The 20,243-nt window shown below is 46.4% G+C and overlaps 2 protein-coding genes across 2 annotated transcripts in view; one reads left to right on the forward strand and one right to left on the reverse strand.

Annotated features, from left to right (window-relative positions):
- The window catches only part of LOC142055672 (myelin and lymphocyte protein-like), a 26,442-nt gene extending 7,968 nt beyond the window's left edge, over positions 1 to 18,474 (reverse strand). The window contains exons 1-3 of the mRNA XM_075089792.1: positions 18,388 to 18,474; positions 14,784 to 14,951; positions 14,468 to 14,602 (exon numbers count right to left, since the gene is read on the reverse strand). Of these exons, the coding sequence (XP_074945893.1) occupies positions 14,468 to 14,602; positions 14,784 to 14,951; positions 18,388 to 18,474 (390 nt within the window). The remainder of the gene's footprint in view (positions 1 to 14,467; positions 14,603 to 14,783; positions 14,952 to 18,387) is intronic.
- Positions 1 to 20,243, forward strand: part of LOC142055080 (small ribosomal subunit protein uS5m-like) — a 305,459-nt gene that overhangs the window by 271,559 nt on the left and 13,657 nt on the right. The gene's annotated exons all lie outside the window — the stretch shown is intronic.

Here is a 20,243-nt window from a genome sequence, read left to right on the forward strand (position 1 = left end):
ACTGGGGTGGCTATGCTGCAAAGATGCTCCAAGGGAGAAGCAAATTCCTCCATGCATCGTTTGCTGCCACCTCTGAGAGAACTGGCAGAGATGTCAGCTGGCTGCCAAGACACACTGGCTGATTCCTAGCTGGAGTCAGCAACCTTGCCACACAGCCAGCAGCCTTGTGGGCTATGCTGTGATCCTGGACACTTTGAGGTGAAAGTGGTGGCCTCTGGGTTAGGTCCAACCAGTACAGCGCTTGACATCTCATCTACTGCCTCACCCTGGAGGAAATGACAAACAGCTGCCTGGATGTGTCCCCTGTGCCTGCCAGCAGCTCGTCACGTATAGCCAGAGCCAACAGTGGCCTCAGACAGCAGGATGGCTCAGGGCTGCAGGCACCTGGCTTGCTTTGCACCCGGCTTGCTTTGCACCCCCCCAGCCCAGCATGGATCCAGAGGCTTCTGCCTTCACTTGCAAGCAAGTGGGGAGAAGGGCCCCCTGCGTGAGATCCAGCCCTCACAGGTACAGATGTTGGGCCACCCAAAGCAGGACCAAGGGGTCCCTGGGACTCTACCTTGGGGCTCCATTCAAACAACCCGTTGTGCCCGCTTGGGTTGTGTGTGCTGGAAAGCCAGTTCTCAGAGCACAGCTTTAATAAAAGAGAGAACATCTGTTGCTGTGTAATGTACATTGTTGCTTCTTCGCTTAGCATCCATACAAAGTGCTATTGCAAAAAAGTCCATATCTAAGCAACAAAACCACAAGCGGGCACACTAGTTTGTGTCAGAGCTTTTCTTTCATTAGGGGAAAAGGGGGACATTTTTGGTCGTATTTTCTGAGTGAGGTGGAACTTTTTTTATGTATAAAAGGTCTCAGTGCTAAAGTAGGCTGGTGAAGAACTATCCTTTGAAAGTCTTCTATCGGGAAAGTTCAAAAAAAGGGAAAAAGAGACAGCCATATTTGTAACAAAAGTGCACGGTACATATTCACTGAGCACACAATGAAACCTTAAATACCTGAAAACAACCTAATCAGCCCGATCATATTTCTAATCTCTTAATGAAAACTTTACATGGTCAAGAAAAGAGTACAAATGATCAGGACTCCCATCCCTTAATGCTCCTGAATAAATCTTGTCCAGTCTTATTTCTGAAGTGAAATATACCTTTCTGTAACTTTGCACTCGGATTCCTTCAGCTTTTTTTTCAAATGCCGTATTGTAACTTCTTTCTGCTGCAGAGGAGTCAAATACCGCTCCGGATTTTCTGGCTTAGTGCTGCAATTGTGACCACAAGAAATAGATTTCCCTGATCGCCTGAAAAGAAAAAAACCATCACACCATCACATAACATCACTCCTACAGTTCTTCAGTCCTGGCAAAAAGGAACACATCCCATAGACTGATATGGCGCTTGACTCATTTTGGGCTCCTCAGTGTCCACACAAGTGACTCCCTCTGGCAAATCAAAGTACTTGAGAAAATGGCTGATTTGTGGCTATAGTACAAAATTTACTATTTATCATACTTGTTTTCAGTGCCATTACCTCAAATGAGACATTTAACTTTAAAACACCTAGCCATCTCCTCACCCAAAACGGTGCCCGAGAGCAGGCAGCTGGGCCATTGGCAAGGGCACCCAGCTGCAGACACAGCCAGGTAAGGAAGCGTACAGACTGAGTTCAGCTCCACATGTGAGTTAAGAAGCCGAGCACCCTGAAACCTACATTAATCCTGTCTAGCTTTAGGTGTGTGTCTGACATGCTTGGCTGTTGAGTTGCCTGGGGTGGGAGGAAAGAGAGAGAAAGGGAGGGAAAGAAACAACAATTTCTTCTCTGCAATATGTGTCGCACGCTCCCGCAGGTATTAGTTTTCTTCCCTGTAGAGGAAACTGCACACAGAGGTACCTAAGGCCGGGCAGGGTGAATTTTCACCCGAGCATACAATATTTTCTATACAACCCCACCCAACTCTCTCCAAAGGAGAAAGGACCTTTCTGTGAAAGAACCAGGAAAGCCACATGAGAACTGACAGCATAAAACCACGGAAAGGAGCCTGCCTTGGAGTGAAAACCAGCTACAAAGCGCTTTGACTAAAAGTAACCTTGAATTTTACAGTACTGAAACAGTAAAACTTTTACATGGGATAGAGCACACTGTTGATTGTCGAGCCACCAATATGAAGAGTCACACCCATGCTGAGGAGCAACACGACCCCTTTGGCAAGCCAGACAACCAGCTGATGCCCCATTTGAGTGCAGAGAAGGTAAGTCAGTGTGCTGAACACCAGGATGCTGAAATAAAGACTTGCCTCGTCACTTGGCTGCTGTCACTTCCTTTGTTTGAGCCTGAGTTGCTTCTGCTGGCTAAAGAAGCCCCATAATTCTGACAGGTGTTCGCAGGACTCGGCTGGTTTTTGCTCAGTGTTGACAAAGGGGCCTTTTCACGGGAAGCAGGTGGGCTGGGTCTGGACTTGTTGGATAAGGATCCATTATTCTGACCATGAAGGCCACAACTGGAGGAGAACCAACATGGTTAAAGCATACTGGATTATCTTTATCACACAACTCATTATGTGTCTTATTTCACGCACAAAGTTGTCTACACACTAAAACAGGTAGATAACTGTGAGTGGCCGGGAAGAAAGTCCTGAAGTCATCAGCCACTGCACACTCTTTCACTGACTGTGGGGCTCTCAGTCTGAATTATGTGATCTAGGGAAACGGTGGCCATTTTCACGTTTCTCTGTGGCTAGCACGGTTCCACTGACTCCACCAGATCATCCACATTCCCTGAACCTCTGACTCCATTAAGTAATGAGAGGACTGCAGCCTGGGCTAGTGCCAAAAGAACCACGCTTCAGCCTTCCCTGGCCAGACCTGCAGAGAGATGCCTGCTCGTGGAGGTTTGCTCTAAGACTGCTTTCATGCTCCTTGGCAAGCAGCCTGAGGGATCACAGTGTGTGATGAAAACCGATTTGTTTGAGCCACTGTTCCTTTCTCTCTTTGGCATAGAGGGTGCTTCTGCTGCCACTGTCAACTATTCATAGAATCATAGAAGAGAACCATAGAATCATTAAGGTTGGAAAAGACCCCTAGGATCATCAAGTCCAACTGTCAACCCAACATCACCAAGTCTCCTAAACCATGCCCTGAGGTGCCACATCTACACATCTTTTAAGTACCTCCAGGAATGGCGACTCTGCCACCTCCCTGGGCAGCCTGTTCCAATGCCTGACCATTCATTTGCTTAGATATAGTTCAAACCCTACTGTGAGCAGGCTGAAATAGTATTAAAATAGACAAAGAAAACCACAGAGTTTTTTCTTCCTTCCTTCCTTCCTTCCTTCCTTCCTTCCTTCCTTCCTTCCAGTTTCCCTCATACGTATCTACCTTTCTTTTCCCACTCTTTATTAAATAACCTGACTGTCGACTGTGGGCTTGAAAGCAACTGGTATCTGTGCTGCTGGCAACTGCCAAAGGACTGAGGTGCTCTGAGCACAGCTTCCCAAGGTGGGTTCCTCGCTTGCTCACTTGGTTTGTCTTCCTGCACTGCTACACTGCTACCTACATCCTCTCATGGAATTGGTTCTTCTAAACTGTAATGAACGGGCTGGTTTCAGAAAAGAAGAAGGCAAATCCAGCCAACCAAAGAGGCTTGAACATAAAAATTTAAATACCACAGCACTATGAAGCAAGAACTCTCCTCAAGATTCCCTAACTTGGTTTCGTCCCTCCTCTGAAAATGGAACAGTTTATAAGGAAGGTGGCTGCTGCAAACCTTCATCACACTGCTGTGGTTTGGGTGATTTTATAATTATTTTACAATGAAGTGCTGGACTGTGGTTTGTGACAACACTGAGATTTTTCAGAGGAAGTTGAGTCAAACAGTTAAAAGAGAACATATCGCAAAGGAGACCTCTCCTTCCACTTCGTACAGTACAGCATCAACTCTTGGGTGAGGCAGAATTCACATAGACTGTGCGTAACGCAGCAATGCAATTGAAGGAGCATTATTACAGAGGCCTTCTGTCTAATTAAGTGGGTCAGGATGCTCTAATTTAAAGTTACATTTAAATGCACAGAAATACATGCAATGATACAGAATCTTACTGCAAGTAAGGTGATTTTAGGGCTTCATATTATACTTAGTATTTTTCACACACACACGCACACACACACCCCTGTCCAGTACCTTTACTGGTTAGATTTAATCTAGAGAGTGCTTAGGTAATGTTTATTTTTCTAACAGTCTCATGACACAGATAGGAAACTGCTCATCAAGCATCCTTCTGCCAATCTCTGTGCACTGGGGCACACTCCGACCTCAGAGACATCTGTGTGACTTAAGCATAGAGGTATCCCACTGCCAGTCCCGGCCTGGCCTACCTGCCAGCACTTCCACAAAGGGCAGGAAACCCGTCCTGTCAATCTGAACTCTTTGCACCTACTCCAAAAAATGTAACCAGCAGGGATTTTGTGGGTGGAGCACAATGTGCGCTGCTCCACCCAAATGTCCTCACCCTTGCATTCACAAGCTCTCTGGATTTGCACTTCACAAATGATAGGGAGAAATCTTACAGAAATCTTTCTTGAAAGATTTGTTTAGATAGATAACTGATTTATATTTTTTTATTATTATTTGCATATAGTTTTAGTCACAGAAAGGTTGGGCAAGGGTGTTGAATACAAAAGCATCAAAGGCAATATTGTCTACTTCTTCCTACAAAAAATAAGGTCATGACCTGGAAAGGGACATGCCAAGCTGACAGTTTATTACAAAGAGAAAACAGTGATAAGACCAAAAGGTTAAGGTTAACTTCTTAGAGGTACTGCTGTTAAGCAACATATACCCAGTTGTCTCCTCCTCCACTCCAGCTGAAGTCTTTTCTGTCTTACCTGAGGGTATCTCCCATACTTGTTATGAACAAACAACAAAAAAATACCTGTTGGCTGATCTGGCCTACTGACATGTTTTGGTCTCAAAAAATATAGCTTTTTTTTCCCCTTTCTCATATTACAGTTCTCATCAGCGTAAGTGCTGCCCAAGAGCATAGTGTTAGCCAAATTGTTTCAAAACTCACACTAGTGGTATTTTATGTATTAGCTGCAAGGCCTTACATAGTAGTCTCTCTCTGCACTAGCAACTCTCTCACTCTTCAGGAAAAATTGCTTTGCTTACTTGTGAGAAAAAGACCTTTTGCTTCCAGCAGCCGACACACGGGCTTCAGGCACTGAGGTACAGCCTGTGTTGCTTGAAGAGCTAAAATTGGTTTTAATCCCTGGAAAAGAAAAGGGATGAGTAAAAACACAGTGGAAATCATAACTCAAAGGCTGTTTTAAAAATGACAATGAACAACAGGCATCATCCCTTTGCCCATCCTGTGTGAATTTTAGCAGTTGCATGAATTTTCCAACATCCCTGATGTCAAGCACGTGATTTGTTCTGGATTTGCAACATTTCTTCAGAAGTGGCACTTAAACAAGAGCAGAGAAAAACCATTTGGACACAAACCCCTCACACTAAAGAAGTCCTTTTAGGACACGGCTAGGAACATTTGTTGTGACAACCTGTTTGCTTTCTTACAGCCGTCAATACAAGAATCAGGCTGCTCACACGGCTCCTGCAGCAGCACACAACTGTAACTGTAGATTTCGCTTGCTTTAAACCATATGAAAACACTACGCGCTGGGGGAAAAGCCGCTTCCATTTTGGTTTCTGAGACAATGTACACATACATGCATATGTACATATAAATGTGTATAGGCTAATAGGGTATATGTGTCTGCGTATGTACACACATATGCAGGTTCTCGTGGCACACAGAAGGACAGTAAAGCAGTTCTAATAGCCTTAAATCAATCCAATAATCACGCGCGGCTCTCAAGTGCTTCTGGGGTGTTAAGCCATCTACCTGATTTCTGACTTTCTATGGATCACAGCTTTTATTTCCCAAGCCCTGGCATGTACAGGGAAAACCGCTTTCATTTTGCTACAAACAGTAGTAGGTAGAGCTACTAAGAAAGTCTTATCACCTGGAAAAATACCCACCCTAAAGTTAGGATCTTTTTCAGTCTGTCACTCAAATGGCAGATGTCCAAAGCCATATCTGGGCCTTACACTGCAAAGCCACAATATTGTACGATGACTTTAAGCTGAGGGAATGGAAATAACTTTCCAACATCCTTTAAACAGCTGGTCGGGGCGAGCATCTCTCACCTGAGAATTTCTGGGCACCATCTCACGCACAGACACCCCCAGCCAGCAGCTGCAGACTTACCATGAACCCCATTTTTGCTATATTTTCCATGATGCATCTGCAGATACCATCATCCCCCACTGGGGTGGATAAACCTTCAGCTGCACAGTCTTTCTTAAATCCTTTGCAGAACTGATGGTGATGTGCACGGCTTGTACCCCAGTTGACTAGGTTTGTCACTGTGACAATGTGATTGCGAAAGCTCACACCTAAGCAGCATTAACCATGAAAGAGGCTGCCATTCCTCAAAAACCATTTCTTTTGTCTGAACTGGCTATAACACTTGTTTTGCCCTGATCTGAGACTCCCCTGACTAAGAGGATTGTCTTTACCCACCATTTCCCACAAAGGATACCACATATTGAATCATCAGCTTAAGCGGTATCTCAGTTGAAATTCATTCATACATATATTTCCATGCTGCAGCCACTCAGTGTCACAGTGCTGGCAGGCAAGACAACTTGGCACTATGCTCTGACGGAAACGCTCATGCCACGCGTAGTGGCATCCAACACTGAGAGGCCCGTCACTCTGGCCCCAGCCCACCTTGCAGCAGGCTACAAGCAGCAGCACACCCACTCCCTAGGAGCAGAGCTGTGCACCGCTCTGTGCAACGGGAAGAACAACACAGTGACGGCCAACAAAGTACTGCAACGTTTTCCAGGATTGCTTCTTGCCTGCAAGACACTGGAGTGAAATAGTGCAGTATCAAGTGCTGTCCCTGCACTTTATTGTTCAGTGGGCAACGGCACTGAGCTAAGAGAGCGCTGCAAACAGCATCATGCTTTCTGCACTGCCTTTTAGCCTCCTTGCTGCCCTGACAGCACCACTACAGTCACCTAGCTCTAGCTGACAGGGAGGGGAGAGGGGAGCCTGCAACCCCACGACTGCATGCTGTGCTGCCCATGATGAGGAGTGCAGGCAGTGCCAGCTGGCACAACCCAGGCAGAGGCAGAAAAGGCAGTGACGGTACGTCAGACGTGTGTGCACATCTGCCCCATGGGTTGGAGGACCACTGCTTAGGGAGCTAACACCGTCCTGCCACAGCACTGCAATTGGCTGGGCAAGGTAGAACAGCTTAGGTATACTTGGTCTGCCAGGACAGTATGCAACCGCATCACATACGTACGTATGTATATGGAGCCAGTATATACATTTCTTACACAGATCCACACAATAACCATACACCACAAGCAATCTAGGAAAGAAAACCAGACTGCTCACATGCACGAACAAATGTAAGAAAAAGAAGCTGCTCAGAAGTGATGAAGTCTTGCTTCAGCATTTCCGGCTTTTCTTCAGATAACACCCTTTAAAAAATGACCCATGTTGAGGGCAAAGGCTGCCAGCAGGGAATGTACTCAATTCACAGTGTCAAGCTCAGCTGACAGCGTGTTTTTGTTCCAGTCCCTGGCCTTTGACTTACTATGCGATTTACTATTACTATACATGAGACTCTTGCCTTGCACTTTGCTATAAATTTCACATCCAACAGTAACTGCGTAAATGCAGATATAATCCTGGGAGCAAGGACCAGGACTCTCCTCCACGTAGACTGCTCTATTCTTTGTGTGACAGAGAAGCTGCTCCCATGTGCTCTGCCTCTGCCCATGTCCGACAGATACCCTCTACTACCACGAGGTCTAAAGCCATTGGAGGAAGCTGATGATGCTCTGTAGGTTGCAGTGGTTGAGAACTCTTGTGAGAGGTGTGGATTTGAACTCCTTTGGTCTAAGGAGGGCACTGAACTCAGATCTTTTCCCCGAGCTCTACTTGCTCAGCTGCCACACAAAACAGGGTGGGTGGTAGCACCAGTGCTGGCCATAGTTCAAAGCAATGAAATGTGCTGGTTGCTGGCACTCACAGAGGTGGTCTGGCTCTGGTACAGAGGTTCAGAGTGAATGTGAGGCACGTGCATGGGTGCAAGCAGGGTACAAGTAGGTGGCCAAATCTGGGAGACGGGCATGCCTCTCTGGCCTCTCCTGTGGACTGGGAGAGGTGCGTTCCTGCCTGGCATGCTCTCTGCTGTGAATCTTGGATTGTAGTACCTAACCACCCCCTCTTATTTTATATGCAGTTTAGTCATCAAGCTCAGACTTGCAAGTTGTGCTCCCAGAATGACAGTGAGAACCTGAGCACAGCAATGCCTGGCATCAGCATCCCCTCCCCTATCCCACTGCGCTGGCCAAAGAAGCTATCACTTATCACTCTTGGGTGGACATCTACCTGACTGCTTGCCTGTGCTCTCTCATCAGACAGATCTGTTAATCATGTTGCAGCTGATTGCACAGCGCAGTAACAGCTGACAAATTGGCAGCTGGCAGACATGCAGTCAGAGAAGACGTGGAGCAAAACTTTCAGTGTGGGTGACCATCAACTGTTCAAACCTGCTGGGTGAGGAGACTTCCAGCTCAATACCAGGCAGAAGACTTTGGGGAAGAACTTCAACGCAGATCCTGCTTCCCTGCATTTAGATCTAAACTTGATTTTACTTGATCCCCTCAGTTCATACTGCTGGTTGTGTGACCTAAACTAATTATGTATCTTGATTTTTGCTCATCTAGTTCACCTACTTTTCTTACTTTGGAAGAAAGTTTGTTATCAAATAATCAAAATTTATCTCATTAAGCAGTTTTCCAATCTCATCTAAATACTATAGCTTTGGTAGTAATCTGAACTGCATTCATGCAAAGTATAAGCACTGCAGATCTCAAAATAAATATGGAATGTGGCTTGTGCATGCTGTGAAACCGCAGTCAGTCAAGCTCATCTCTAAAAACAGTCACTACAAACTAATTACTGAGATTGGCTGAGAGCCATCATGTAGACTCTGCATATCACTGTATCCTGAGCCAGCATTTTTCTTCATTGTTTTTAATTCATGGATTTGCAGAGCAGCCACGAGCAGATGTTGGAACAGACAAAGAGCATTACAAGGTGGGGTTTTTTTCCTGCTTTATATACCTTACAGAGATTCTTCATACGGAAATTAGCCTGACCTAATTATTTTTTGTGATTCTATATGCAGTTTGAGCTCTTCTAACACCACTTTAGAACAGCTGCCAGCAATTTTCCCTTCTCATCCCGAAATGACCTTTGTTGGGGGAACACATGTTCACGGAGAAGAGAACAGTCTGGACAACTTATCTTTCTGTTCAAACCAAAAGGCTCTTTCGGTCAGAGATGGAAGGATGCTACTTTGCTACTCCAACCTCATTAGAAACATTGAGACTGGAGGTTCAAGAAATACCAATAGATGTATAACATGATACTCAACTTGTGTATGACAGTTTTGGAAAAACCTCTGTGATGTGTAAATCCACCTACGGACAAGTCTTTAATAAGGAAGCATGTGGTGTCACCTCAGGAGTTTTCTCATATGCCTGGCAGTACTACCTGGTGTGCTTGAATAGAAATGAATAGACTGGTCAGAAGTACTTTTAGAAGCTGGAAAACATCATCTTTGGCAGGGATGACTTAACAGGACACAGAAAGGGAGTGAACTCCGTCATAGACTAGGTCAACATCCCAGCCGTCCCGTTATGTTGGTGGCAGAAGTTTAACAAAGGGCTTTCAGAGGCCTCTTCAACACATCTCCTAAATCTGGTTCCAATGCACAAGGAGGAGAGAGGCTGGCTGGTGCACAGCAACAAACCCCGCAGGCATGCATTCACAGCAGCAAATGCTGCAGGTATGTGTCCACAGCATATATGCAAACGCATGAAATCACATGCTAAACCTGATTCAGCTGAAAGCTTTTGCACAATCACCCTTAATATAAGGCACATGGTTTTCATTCTAATGTGCATAAAACTTTTTAAATCAGTTTTACATGTTTTCAACAGGGAAGAGAAAACCGCACACCTTGAAATTATTACAAAAAACTAATAGAGATCAAGTGCCATCTACTGAAACGAACAGTAAAACCCTACCCAGTATATTGATAGGTTGCCTAAACTATATTTCTATAGTTATAAAGAAAGACAAGGTGGGTCTCAAAGCAATGAATGTCAAGTTACGACTGCTGTCATTTGCTTGTTTTTCCCCCCAGTAGCACTCTTAGCATTAAGGAACACTAAGGACAGACATGAAGCCTGTGCTTTTTCAGCCTATTAATCCTTGAGGGTTTGCGGTCACACCGTATTCTGCCAACTTGAGCAAAGACTCACAGCGTGCCAGGTGCCCAGACTTCGAAAGCCAACAACTTCCTATTACTTAGAGAATTTCAGAAGGGAGGAACAGACGACCTGTAATGAAATGCCTCAACATGGAAGCAAGACAAGGCTTGTAATCCAAATAAAATACAAAACAAACTCTGCAGAATTTTCATTTCCTTTAAACACAGCTTACATAACAGTACACCTAAGATACGGTATTATAAGGTACATCTACTGTTTTGTTACAACACATTAAAAGTAATATATTTCAAGCTCCTTGGGGAAGCGATGTCCACCTTGCAGCGGCTGGAGCAGGATTTATGAAAGGATGCCAGGGCCCCAGCTCCACGGGGGGAATTTTGGAAGTAGCGCTCTCCCTATCTGCCACCTCACTTGAGAAATCCCACTCTCAATCAGCAGAGTGTCTCAGCTATGTGAAACTCTTGTTTCTGGGCATGCCTAGAAGCAGGTCAGCTTTAAAAGAGCTCGGTGCCTGGCTCCTCTCCAAAGACCAGGGTGGGTGTTTCACACTACACAAAAGACATCAGGGTCCACACAAAAGCAGCCCAAGCAAAGCTCTCTTCTGCTCTCTGCTTTACTGGAGAAAGGATCCACCTGGGATTTGCAGGGCCAGATTTAGCTTTGAACTGGGAGGAGGCTGCACATCATCTCCCCATCACACCACCTGGGACACGCACTGCGTCCAGCTGTAAGAACCAGGGGAGGAGATGGGGTTCCTGTCCTCTCAGCTTATCAGGGCCTTCTCCAGCTCCTCCACAGATTCACCCAGTTTAGGGTGCCTGCACGTCTTTGTCACCCGTTGCTACATACATAGTGGAATCCAAACAGGCCTGAATTTCCCACAGCTCCCCTGCCTCCATCAGGAGACCCTGCCTAACCCCTGCACCCAACACACCTGAGAAAAGTAAGTTCTACAATCTAGAGTTTTGGGCAAAGTTGGGCAACCTCTGTCTAGTTGCTCTAACAGATGCTGGGTTTTATTTTCTTTTCATAATTGTGGTTTATTTATTGGAACAGGGACTGGGCATGCATTTCCCCCTTCTTCCAGGCTCTTCCTAATCTCGGAATCATAACGACAGGTGAGGACCAAAAGAGATTGAAGGCATCTAAAACACATGAAAACCATGGAAAACAGCCAGAAAGAGCAGAACACTTGCTGCAGTAGATACACAAATTGCAAAGCCTGCTCCAGCTTGACCTCACACATATTTTAAAACAGATACTTAAGAGCGTGCAGTGTGTATAGCATCGGTTTCTCTTATTTGACTCATATTCCATAACGAATGAGCAGAAGAGAGAAAAAAAGCTTCTTAAATATAAAAAAGACTTTTTTTTTTTTTACTAAAGATCACAGCTCTTGCCATCTTCCATACCTGCCTCAACTCTGACCTCTAAACCTCAGTGCCCTTCTTACGCCAGGAGCTCAGCCATCTTTTCCAGATGGAGGAGGAGCATGTCCCCACAGTCCCCAGGAGACCTGCATCTCTATCAAAAGGCATTTGGCACTAAAAGGTGAATTGGCTGGCACAGGTCTCACCTTGTCCAACAGCGCAGCGGCTGAGGTGCTCCCTGCAATAGTCCCATATCTGCATCCCCTACTTACTCAGATTTGCAGTTGGAGCCGTGGCTTTCTCACGGACCACGCGCGAGGCTGAGCTTGAGGTTGCAGGCGTCCTGAGGCGAGAATCTCCCTTTAACAGTTGGCGTCCCACTTTCAGGAGATCTGGAGTGGTATCAGGACAATTAATGGGCCAGAGAGAGAGAGAGAGAGAGAGAGGAGAGTTATGGTGTGCCTGCTGGGTACTTGGCTTCAAACCCCCAGTACAAGAGTAACTAGATTATACAAAGTGGAAGAGCTTCCCTGGGAGCAGACTCCCTGCATCCCCTCAGCCTGCTCAGCGGCCTGCTACTAGGGCACTCGTCTCCTTTGTGCTCAAGTCCAGCCTCCAAAAGAGGCAAACAGACCTAAGTAGAAGTTTCTTTTCCCTTTACTGAACTAAGTAACAGGCACCTCCTTTTAATGTTCTTTTCCTTTGTGAGGAAGGACATAAGCACCTAAGTGCGCAAGATTTGTGCCCGAGACCCTGAATTGTAGGTGGCCTGTGCCACCAGCCCAGAGCTGAGCAGATCATTGCTTAGGACAGATGGGATTCAGGCTTTCGCCTTTTACTTGCCCATTCCTCCTTTGTAACTTGCTGACTTCTTTTCGGGATCCTCTATTATCTCTGTGATGTCTGGGTGCCTGCTGCAGCCCGAGAGTCTTCTGAACAAAAGGAGATATATGTCTTGAGGGGCCTCAGCCCAACCAAGCAACATCAACAATAATTTTTTAGAAAGGGTGGATCATACAATCTGTGACATTTTTCTAGAACACTTTAATTTAACAGGAACTTGCAGATTTGGGTTCAAAAATACAAAAACACTTGAAAGCCAAAACAGTCTTTGCAGGTGCTACTTTGTTTATTCTTCTTTGAAAGAAATACGTGGCCCTTTGAATATGTTATCCACACCAATTCAACTCAATTTGTTGAAATTCAAACTCTAAATCTAAAACATATAAAAATCCTAAATAAAAAACCATAGCGCTATGCTCATAATTTTTCAAAGATGCTTTTTCAGCATCTTTTGCTCAAAATATTTGTCTTCCAATTGTATTCCGTTCTTATCTCTTGGAAGTTATACAGCGCTTTTTTCACTTCAGTGCAATTCAGTTAGCTTATACCCTAAAAATTCTTCACTCCTGCTAACAAAATTCACGGTGCAACGGGAGATACAGGCTGTCCATGTGCAATGCTAGGTGCCTTGGGCAGCGGTCCTCAGAAACAGGACAAACGGACAGTGCCCAAGCCTGTGAGGGATGAACAGGAGAGGAAGAGGCATCTAATTAGACTTACTTGAAGATCCAAGCGTGATCTTCAAACACAAACTTTCTTCCACAAATGAATGTCTAAGACTGGGTTTCCTTTCTGTTAAACAAAACAAAAACAAAAACAAAAACAAAACAAAACAAAAAAAAGAAAAGAAAAAAAAAGAAAAAGAAAAGAGACAGAAACCGTACTTGGCTTCAGTAAAGGCTAACAGCAGAGCTGTCATAGACCTGATGAGGAGCACAGGAGATTGGGGTGGGATTCATCTGACTAAGCATGGATGTCTCTAATGTAGACACCCATGTCTGAGCCAGCCTCGGTCCCATATTTAGGCAACCGAGAGTTCGTCAATATAACCAGTGAGTTCAAGGTACTCCCTCACCCCCGAAACAGCTCCCACAACGGCCAGGAGAGAAATGGCAGATTCACCTGTTAAAGCTGTTCCACTTCTGACCAGCAATGGGACCAGTCACTGGAGCAGACAAGGGGGGCGCCCCCCCATCTGCAGCCCACAGCTCCTGAAGGTTGTCTAAGGAGACCCGTAGATTCGGTTTTCACCTCTTCTGAATCACAAATACCGAGGGATTTACCCCAGGCAGAGGAGCCCCAGCGGGATCCGCCGCCTGCGCTGGGTCCGTTGACCCAACTGGCAGGGACCGGTCAAAAACTGCCACAGGGGGGACCCAGGCGTTCCGATGCACGCGGAGGGGGCTGGGCTATGCAAATGAGGGAACCCCCCAGCAGCCGCTTCCCCCCTGCTGCCAGCCGCCAGACCTCACAGCACCAGCTGCTACAACACACCAAGCCTTCACAGGGTGACGCCTCTCTGTGCTCAACTCCGGGATGCAAGCTTCGAGGTTAGCGCGGGCTTCAGCCTGGGCACGGCATCCTCGCTCATGGAGGGCGACATGCGCGTGCTCATTTCCCTCTGAAAGAGTTAAAAATAACATTAGAAACCCTCAAGCTGACACAACAACATCTTCAACTCGTTTAAACTAGACACAGGAGATGTTTCTGTGATCCTAGTTTTTAAGAACAAAAATACATGCTTTTTTGAGCCTTCAGCCGTTTTAAAAACCATTAGGTGCTGCCACCTCCTGCACATCAGCCCTCCTGCATTGCTTTGCCCTCTCCTGCTGCGTTGCTTTGCCCTCTCCTTCCCCTGCTTGCCAGGCACTCACCACAGCAGCAACGTTCTCCTGGTAGACGGTCATCATCACGGCGTTGGCAGGACCAAAGCTGATATAGGTGGAGTAGGCTTCCAACACGGCCATACTGAGGTAGAACAGAGATGCTGTCTCCTGGCAGATGACAGCCTAAGAACCAAGGATGACACAGTCATTCCCAGGAGGGAGCACACTGCAAAGGGGGGAAAAAAGGAACCCACACAAGCAAGCCCCAGCCGGCAATTTGGTGTGCAGTAGCAGCAAAGGAGACCATTGTATACCAGTGGTACCAGGGAGGGGAGAGGCCCTGAGGTTTGTCCCATCCACTTACCAAGGTGACCCAGGAGCTACTGCCCCCATGTGCACCGCAGATGTAGAGGCACAGGAGGGTGATGGACATGACAAAGCAGAACACAGAGACAAACATCACCCAGCCTTGCAGCATGGGTAACTGGACCTTCGAGGATGCCACCAGGATCCAGACAAGGCCCCCAAAGATCTGCAAGTGAAAGTGGGAGAGAAAGCAAGCATGGGATAAATCGGCTTATCCAGGGCAGAGCCAAAGGCCACGCACACCTCTGGCGCTAGCACTGCACATGGCAATAGCCCAGGGATACCTCTGAGTTCTTCCCAGCCTCCACTTGAAACTGGGTATTTAGCTGGGAGCACCTGCCTCTGATCTTGACCCAAAAAAAGCCTGCCTGTGGCCCTGCCTCCTGGTGTCACTGCCATTCATGCCCTCCCCACATCAGTGTGCTCAGGAGGCTGGTTCAGACATTTCTGAAGGCTGGTGTCGATGAACAGGGAAGCTTATCCCAGTAGGGCATGTTTGCTCCACACCCAGTGTGGCAGATACCTGAAAGGAGTGCTGTCAAAGGCAGCTCAGCTGCACAAACAGCACAGACATGGCCTTAATGAAGGTCACGTGAAAATGTTACCCTGAAAGGAGAGAGAACAAGCTGAAGAGAGAGAGGTAATACCGCCAGTTTTACTCTCTGATAGGGGAAATAAGGTTGGGGCTCCCAGCTTCTCCTGGGAAGGAGGACTTGTATTGCTGCTCCAGCTATTTGGGTCTTCCTTCGCTGGCTACACCAGAGCTGCACAATGCACCAGCTGCTGCTCCAGTAGCAGGTGGGACCCCATTCTTCTCACCCAGGCTTGGGAGTTTGCCTTGGGTTTTTTGGTGGGATGGGGAACACAAGGACAGCTACATCTAGGCTCTACCTTTTCTCCACCAGCAGATTCCTACACCAGAGGATGAGAGCACAATGTCCAATGCTGCAGAGTGTTGAGCTGCAAACGGTGTCTTTGCACTACAACACACTCAGCAGCTTTTCTCTGCCTCAAATCAGCCCAGTTGTTTCTTGAACCTGTGCAAAGTTTAGTCTATGCAGCATCCTACGATGAGGAGTTTCTCGGCTGAACGCACACTGCGTGGAGACTGGTGCTGCTGTGGGGACCTATCCCTCATCACTGGCTGGTCTTGGGCTCGCAGGCAAATCTCCAGAGGTAAGACAGCCTCACTGACTCTAAGAGCATTCTGATCGCCAGTGTATCCCAGGCCAGCCTTTGCCACCATCCAAGTGCCAACTCATACAGATCACGGCATTTCCATTTCCTTGGAGGCTTTTTGCAAGTGGAGAAAAACGTTTCTGATTTACAATACTCAGAAAATGTTACATCATTTGTGTCACCCACATTTGTAGGAAAGTTCATTGGTTACATTACACAAATTGATACATTAAATCAAGGATGCGGTTGAGACCTTGCAAATATCTGAGTGCAAATAGGTTGTCCAAAGTGCTGCTGTTTTGCTGCCTCTAATAACAACCAAAGACTGACACTTGAAAACTAATCCAGTCCCTGTAATAAATCGTGCAATGACACCATGAGTGCGTTGCAGCTAAAGGTCCTGGAGAAAACCTCACCGCTGCTCCATTCAAATCCAACACAAGTGGGGTGAGATAAGAGGTTGGGGGAAGAAGTATCACTTCTCATTTCTTACCACTCCCCAACTCTCCTTTCTGCAGGATGCGATTTCTCACTCAGACAAGTATGTTTGCGTGGTTTGATTACTGGCTTTGGTTCAGAAGAGTCATAAAACTGAGGAAAGGGTCAAGAGGCTTCCAATAAACACACAGCAGGCTGGGGACAACAGTCTAAGGAAAAAAAAGTCTTTTAAATAGCCTTTACAAAGCAAACATATCTGCTTTCAGCTCGTTTCAGCTTTTCCACGTAGGCCTGGCTATCCAGATATGCAGAAGACTCTTCAAATGAAATAGATTACAAGAATGAAACCCAGCCTCACAGAATAAAAATGGTAGCTCTTAATCAGCGCACCCCGATGTGGCAATCGTATGAGCTGCGGGCAGGACCTTCTGGCTTTTTCGCATCTATCTTAGCATTTGAAATGACAAATATTTTTGTGGTTACCATATTAGTCCACTGCAGGCAACCTTGGATTCCGCTACGGACTGAGAAACTCTTTGTCCTTCTGAATGCTGTGATATGAGGCAGCTGCCCCTTTTGTACACAGAGATAATACAGCTGGACGACCTAGAGTCATAACGCCTCCAGAGATGGAGAAATCCAGTTATGCAACATTCTTCTTTCCCAGGTGGTTCCTTAGCCTTTAGGATGCACATTTCCAGATCTTACCCAAACCAAAGGATAGGGTGCTTATTTTCGTCTCATTAAGCAAGCTGCCTTGCCAAATCCCCTGGAGAAAGGGATTACAAACAGTTCAAGGCACAGCCACGACCGTAATATGCTGATGCCAACAGCATGTTCAGCACCAGGACCACCGTAACCCAGTGGTAGAGGTGGCTGGCAAGTGTCTGCCCCACCAGAACCTCCACAGGGACTTTGTACCCACCTTCATGCAGCTGCAGGAAACCTAGACCATGCTCTCAGGCCCTGGGCAGAGACCAAGTCCCCAGAGCGTATTTGGAGGAGCTGAGGCAAACTTCTCCTTATACATCAGTAACGCCTGCTTTACTCCAATTCTTCTTTGCTCGACAGCTAGGAGAATGAAGTAAGTGCTGTAAATCCCAGGAGTGTGGACTGACTTGGGTGGCAAGGAAGGATTTGGTCACAAAGGGCAAAGTTGAAGTTTTAGCATTAAGTGATCTGAGTGCCATTCTACAACCCTCAGCCAAGCCCCTCAGTGCTGGATGAAAGTACTCAGGCTTTGGAACAAGCCTCTCAAACTGTTGTGAGAAGAGCAGGCTTCATGGGCAGAAGACACAGGAAAAAGACTTTAGTTGAAACTTTCCATCTTCTAGTCAGTGCTCGCAGCAACTGCTTTTAATCACCTGTGCCAAACCTATTAAGATTATGATCTTCTCCTGCTTAAGGAAACTACAATATGGGAAGAAGTTATAAGGTGTTTGTTCACTCTTTGCTCACCCACTGTTGCCCACACACCCAGGTCCAGCGCTCTGTGTCTTCAGCTCGGGAACATTGCAGCTGAGCAGAACGGCTTCAGCAGCCTTGAGTCTTTGCTGCTGTGAAAAATTACTTCAGCTTGCCTTTAGCCCCTGCTTTAAGCAAACCGTTTATCTTCTGCCTGTTTCAGCTGCTAAAATCATCTTCCAATTAATTAATCGGCTCAAATTGGCAACCTAGTTTAAACCTACCAGCAACCCCTTCCATTTTGTTAGGCAGGAGATTACAAAATGTTTACAGATACACCACAAAAATCCCCTGCAGACTAAAGGAGAGCTTCAGAGCTCCCAGCTCAGGGCTTGTGCTTTTCTCTGAGAGTGAGCTAGGCACCAGGGGCTGCCCTCAGACCCCTATGGCTCAGAGACCTGGCACGGGTCCTGAACCACATGCTTTGTATGAGGTCTCATCCCTCAGGCACCTGCAGCATGAAGCGTGCTGGATGCCCTGCAAACAGGATCTGCCCTCCCCAGGAAGAAGCCAGAACTCACAATTTCAGGAATGAAGAGCACATCTGGAAAAGTTGTCAGAACAGCCAGGCCGCTGGGCAAAGAAGCGGTGGAAGTTGCTGAGGACATTGTGAGCCTCTCCCACGGTGACTGTCAGCTGCTCTGGCTCTAGCTGCTGGAGGTAGCTGCCAAATGCAACCTTCTTCCCTCCCTCTTTTCCTTCCTTCTGTCCCTCCCCTTCTTCCTGCTCTTCCTCCTGCCCTCACTCCTTCCTGTTGGCAGATGAAGAAAGCTGTGAATGGCACGGGTGTGGCCAAACCCTGTGACCAGGGGCTACTTGGTGGCTGATGGGAGCCACATGGGAGGTTTTCAGGAGATGTGAGGAGCCCTGAGGCATTTTGAGCACAGCTGTCTGTACACAAGCTGAGCGTGTAGGGCAAGTCCCTGGGTGGTGGTGGGTGGCACTGCCTTATACCTGAGGGCAGTAGGGAAGACCTGTACACATCCAGACAGGCAACCTCTCATCCCCTTTATTTGCACAGTAGATCAGCTTGTCCGCCACCCACATGAGCTGTCCACAGCAGCTGCCACAAGGGCAGCTGGTGGACAGGGCAAGACAGGACATGACAGCTACTGGCAAAGAGCAGGGCTGAGAAACCTCTCGCAGATGGACATGCGTCCCAAGACAAGGGCAGCTGCATTGCAGGATGAACCACTTCTATCATCTCAGAGGGAGATTGGATATGCCAAGGTAAGAAAAATGACATAAAATAAAGAGATTTCCCAAGCCATTTGGCTTTTTCCATTACATCAATCCCTTGGCAGCCCTTTCACAACCACACCAACGCTGGGCCTCTCTGCTTGCTTTGCCATGTAAGTGGCAACCTTGCCAGAGCCCAGCAACAAAGTGGACACTCACCTGCTAGGGCTCCAACAAATAAATGACCGAGACTGAAACCTGTTGACAGTTCATCACTGCGAAACCCTGGAAGCGTGCATCTTCTTGGTTTTTTGGGGGTATTTTAAATCAGCTTCAGTAAAATGTCTCTTAGATTTGTAAATCGTTAGGAAGAACAAACATTGCATAATGCAGGTGAAGTGCTTGGAAATGTTCTGACTTAAATGTTGTTGACATGTAAAATTGTCTGAAACCTCAAAATTGCATGTTACGGTTAAAAAAGGAGGAGAGAATTGTTGGGGTTTTTCTTGCTGAAGAGTAGTAGTGCTGTGTTAATTTTTAAGGACAATTTCATACTGAAGGGGCTAAGATTGTAAACCTTTGAAAAGCCCACTCGTGATTTGCATTTTGGATTTGTTTTGAAATCTAAAAATTATTAATATTTTAGCGCTCTGTCTTTGCTTTTTTCTCTTGAGCTGTGGAGTTGTTTAGGACACTTGATGTAGTATATGTATATAGATCTGTCTTGTTCTTTTGTGTAATTCTTTTTGTAAGGTATTACGCTTACTTGTTACAAGTACAGTAATCAAGTACTCCATACAAAGTCTCAGATGATTTTTTTAGCAAGGTTGATAGGCAATACCTTCTGGGTTTACAGTTTCTCTTGCAGTATATATCTGCGGTGTAATTAACTTCTGACATTTAACATTTTGGCATAGTACTTGGCAGGCCTGCCTCTGTTCTCAGGAGACTGTAGTAAGGAACTGATCTGTAGTCTCTTAATGCTAGAAGACTGCCTCTTGGTCTACAAAATGATCTGAAGATTTCAGACAGCTAAATGGGGGACAAAGTCTCCCCAAACCCTCCGGAGTGTTAATGCTGACTGTACTCCAGCAGTGCTTATTGAGAATGAAATCCATGTGCAGAAAAAGTAAGGATCTCCCTTAGCTGCCTGTGTCTGGGTACCTATTGGTGCTCAGTTAATATCTGGAAGTGTCTT

This window comes from Phalacrocorax aristotelis, chromosome 3 (assembly GCF_949628215.1).
Source record: "Phalacrocorax aristotelis chromosome 3, bGulAri2.1, whole genome shotgun sequence".
Lineage (NCBI taxonomy): Eukaryota > Metazoa > Chordata > Aves > Suliformes > Phalacrocoracidae > Phalacrocorax > Phalacrocorax aristotelis.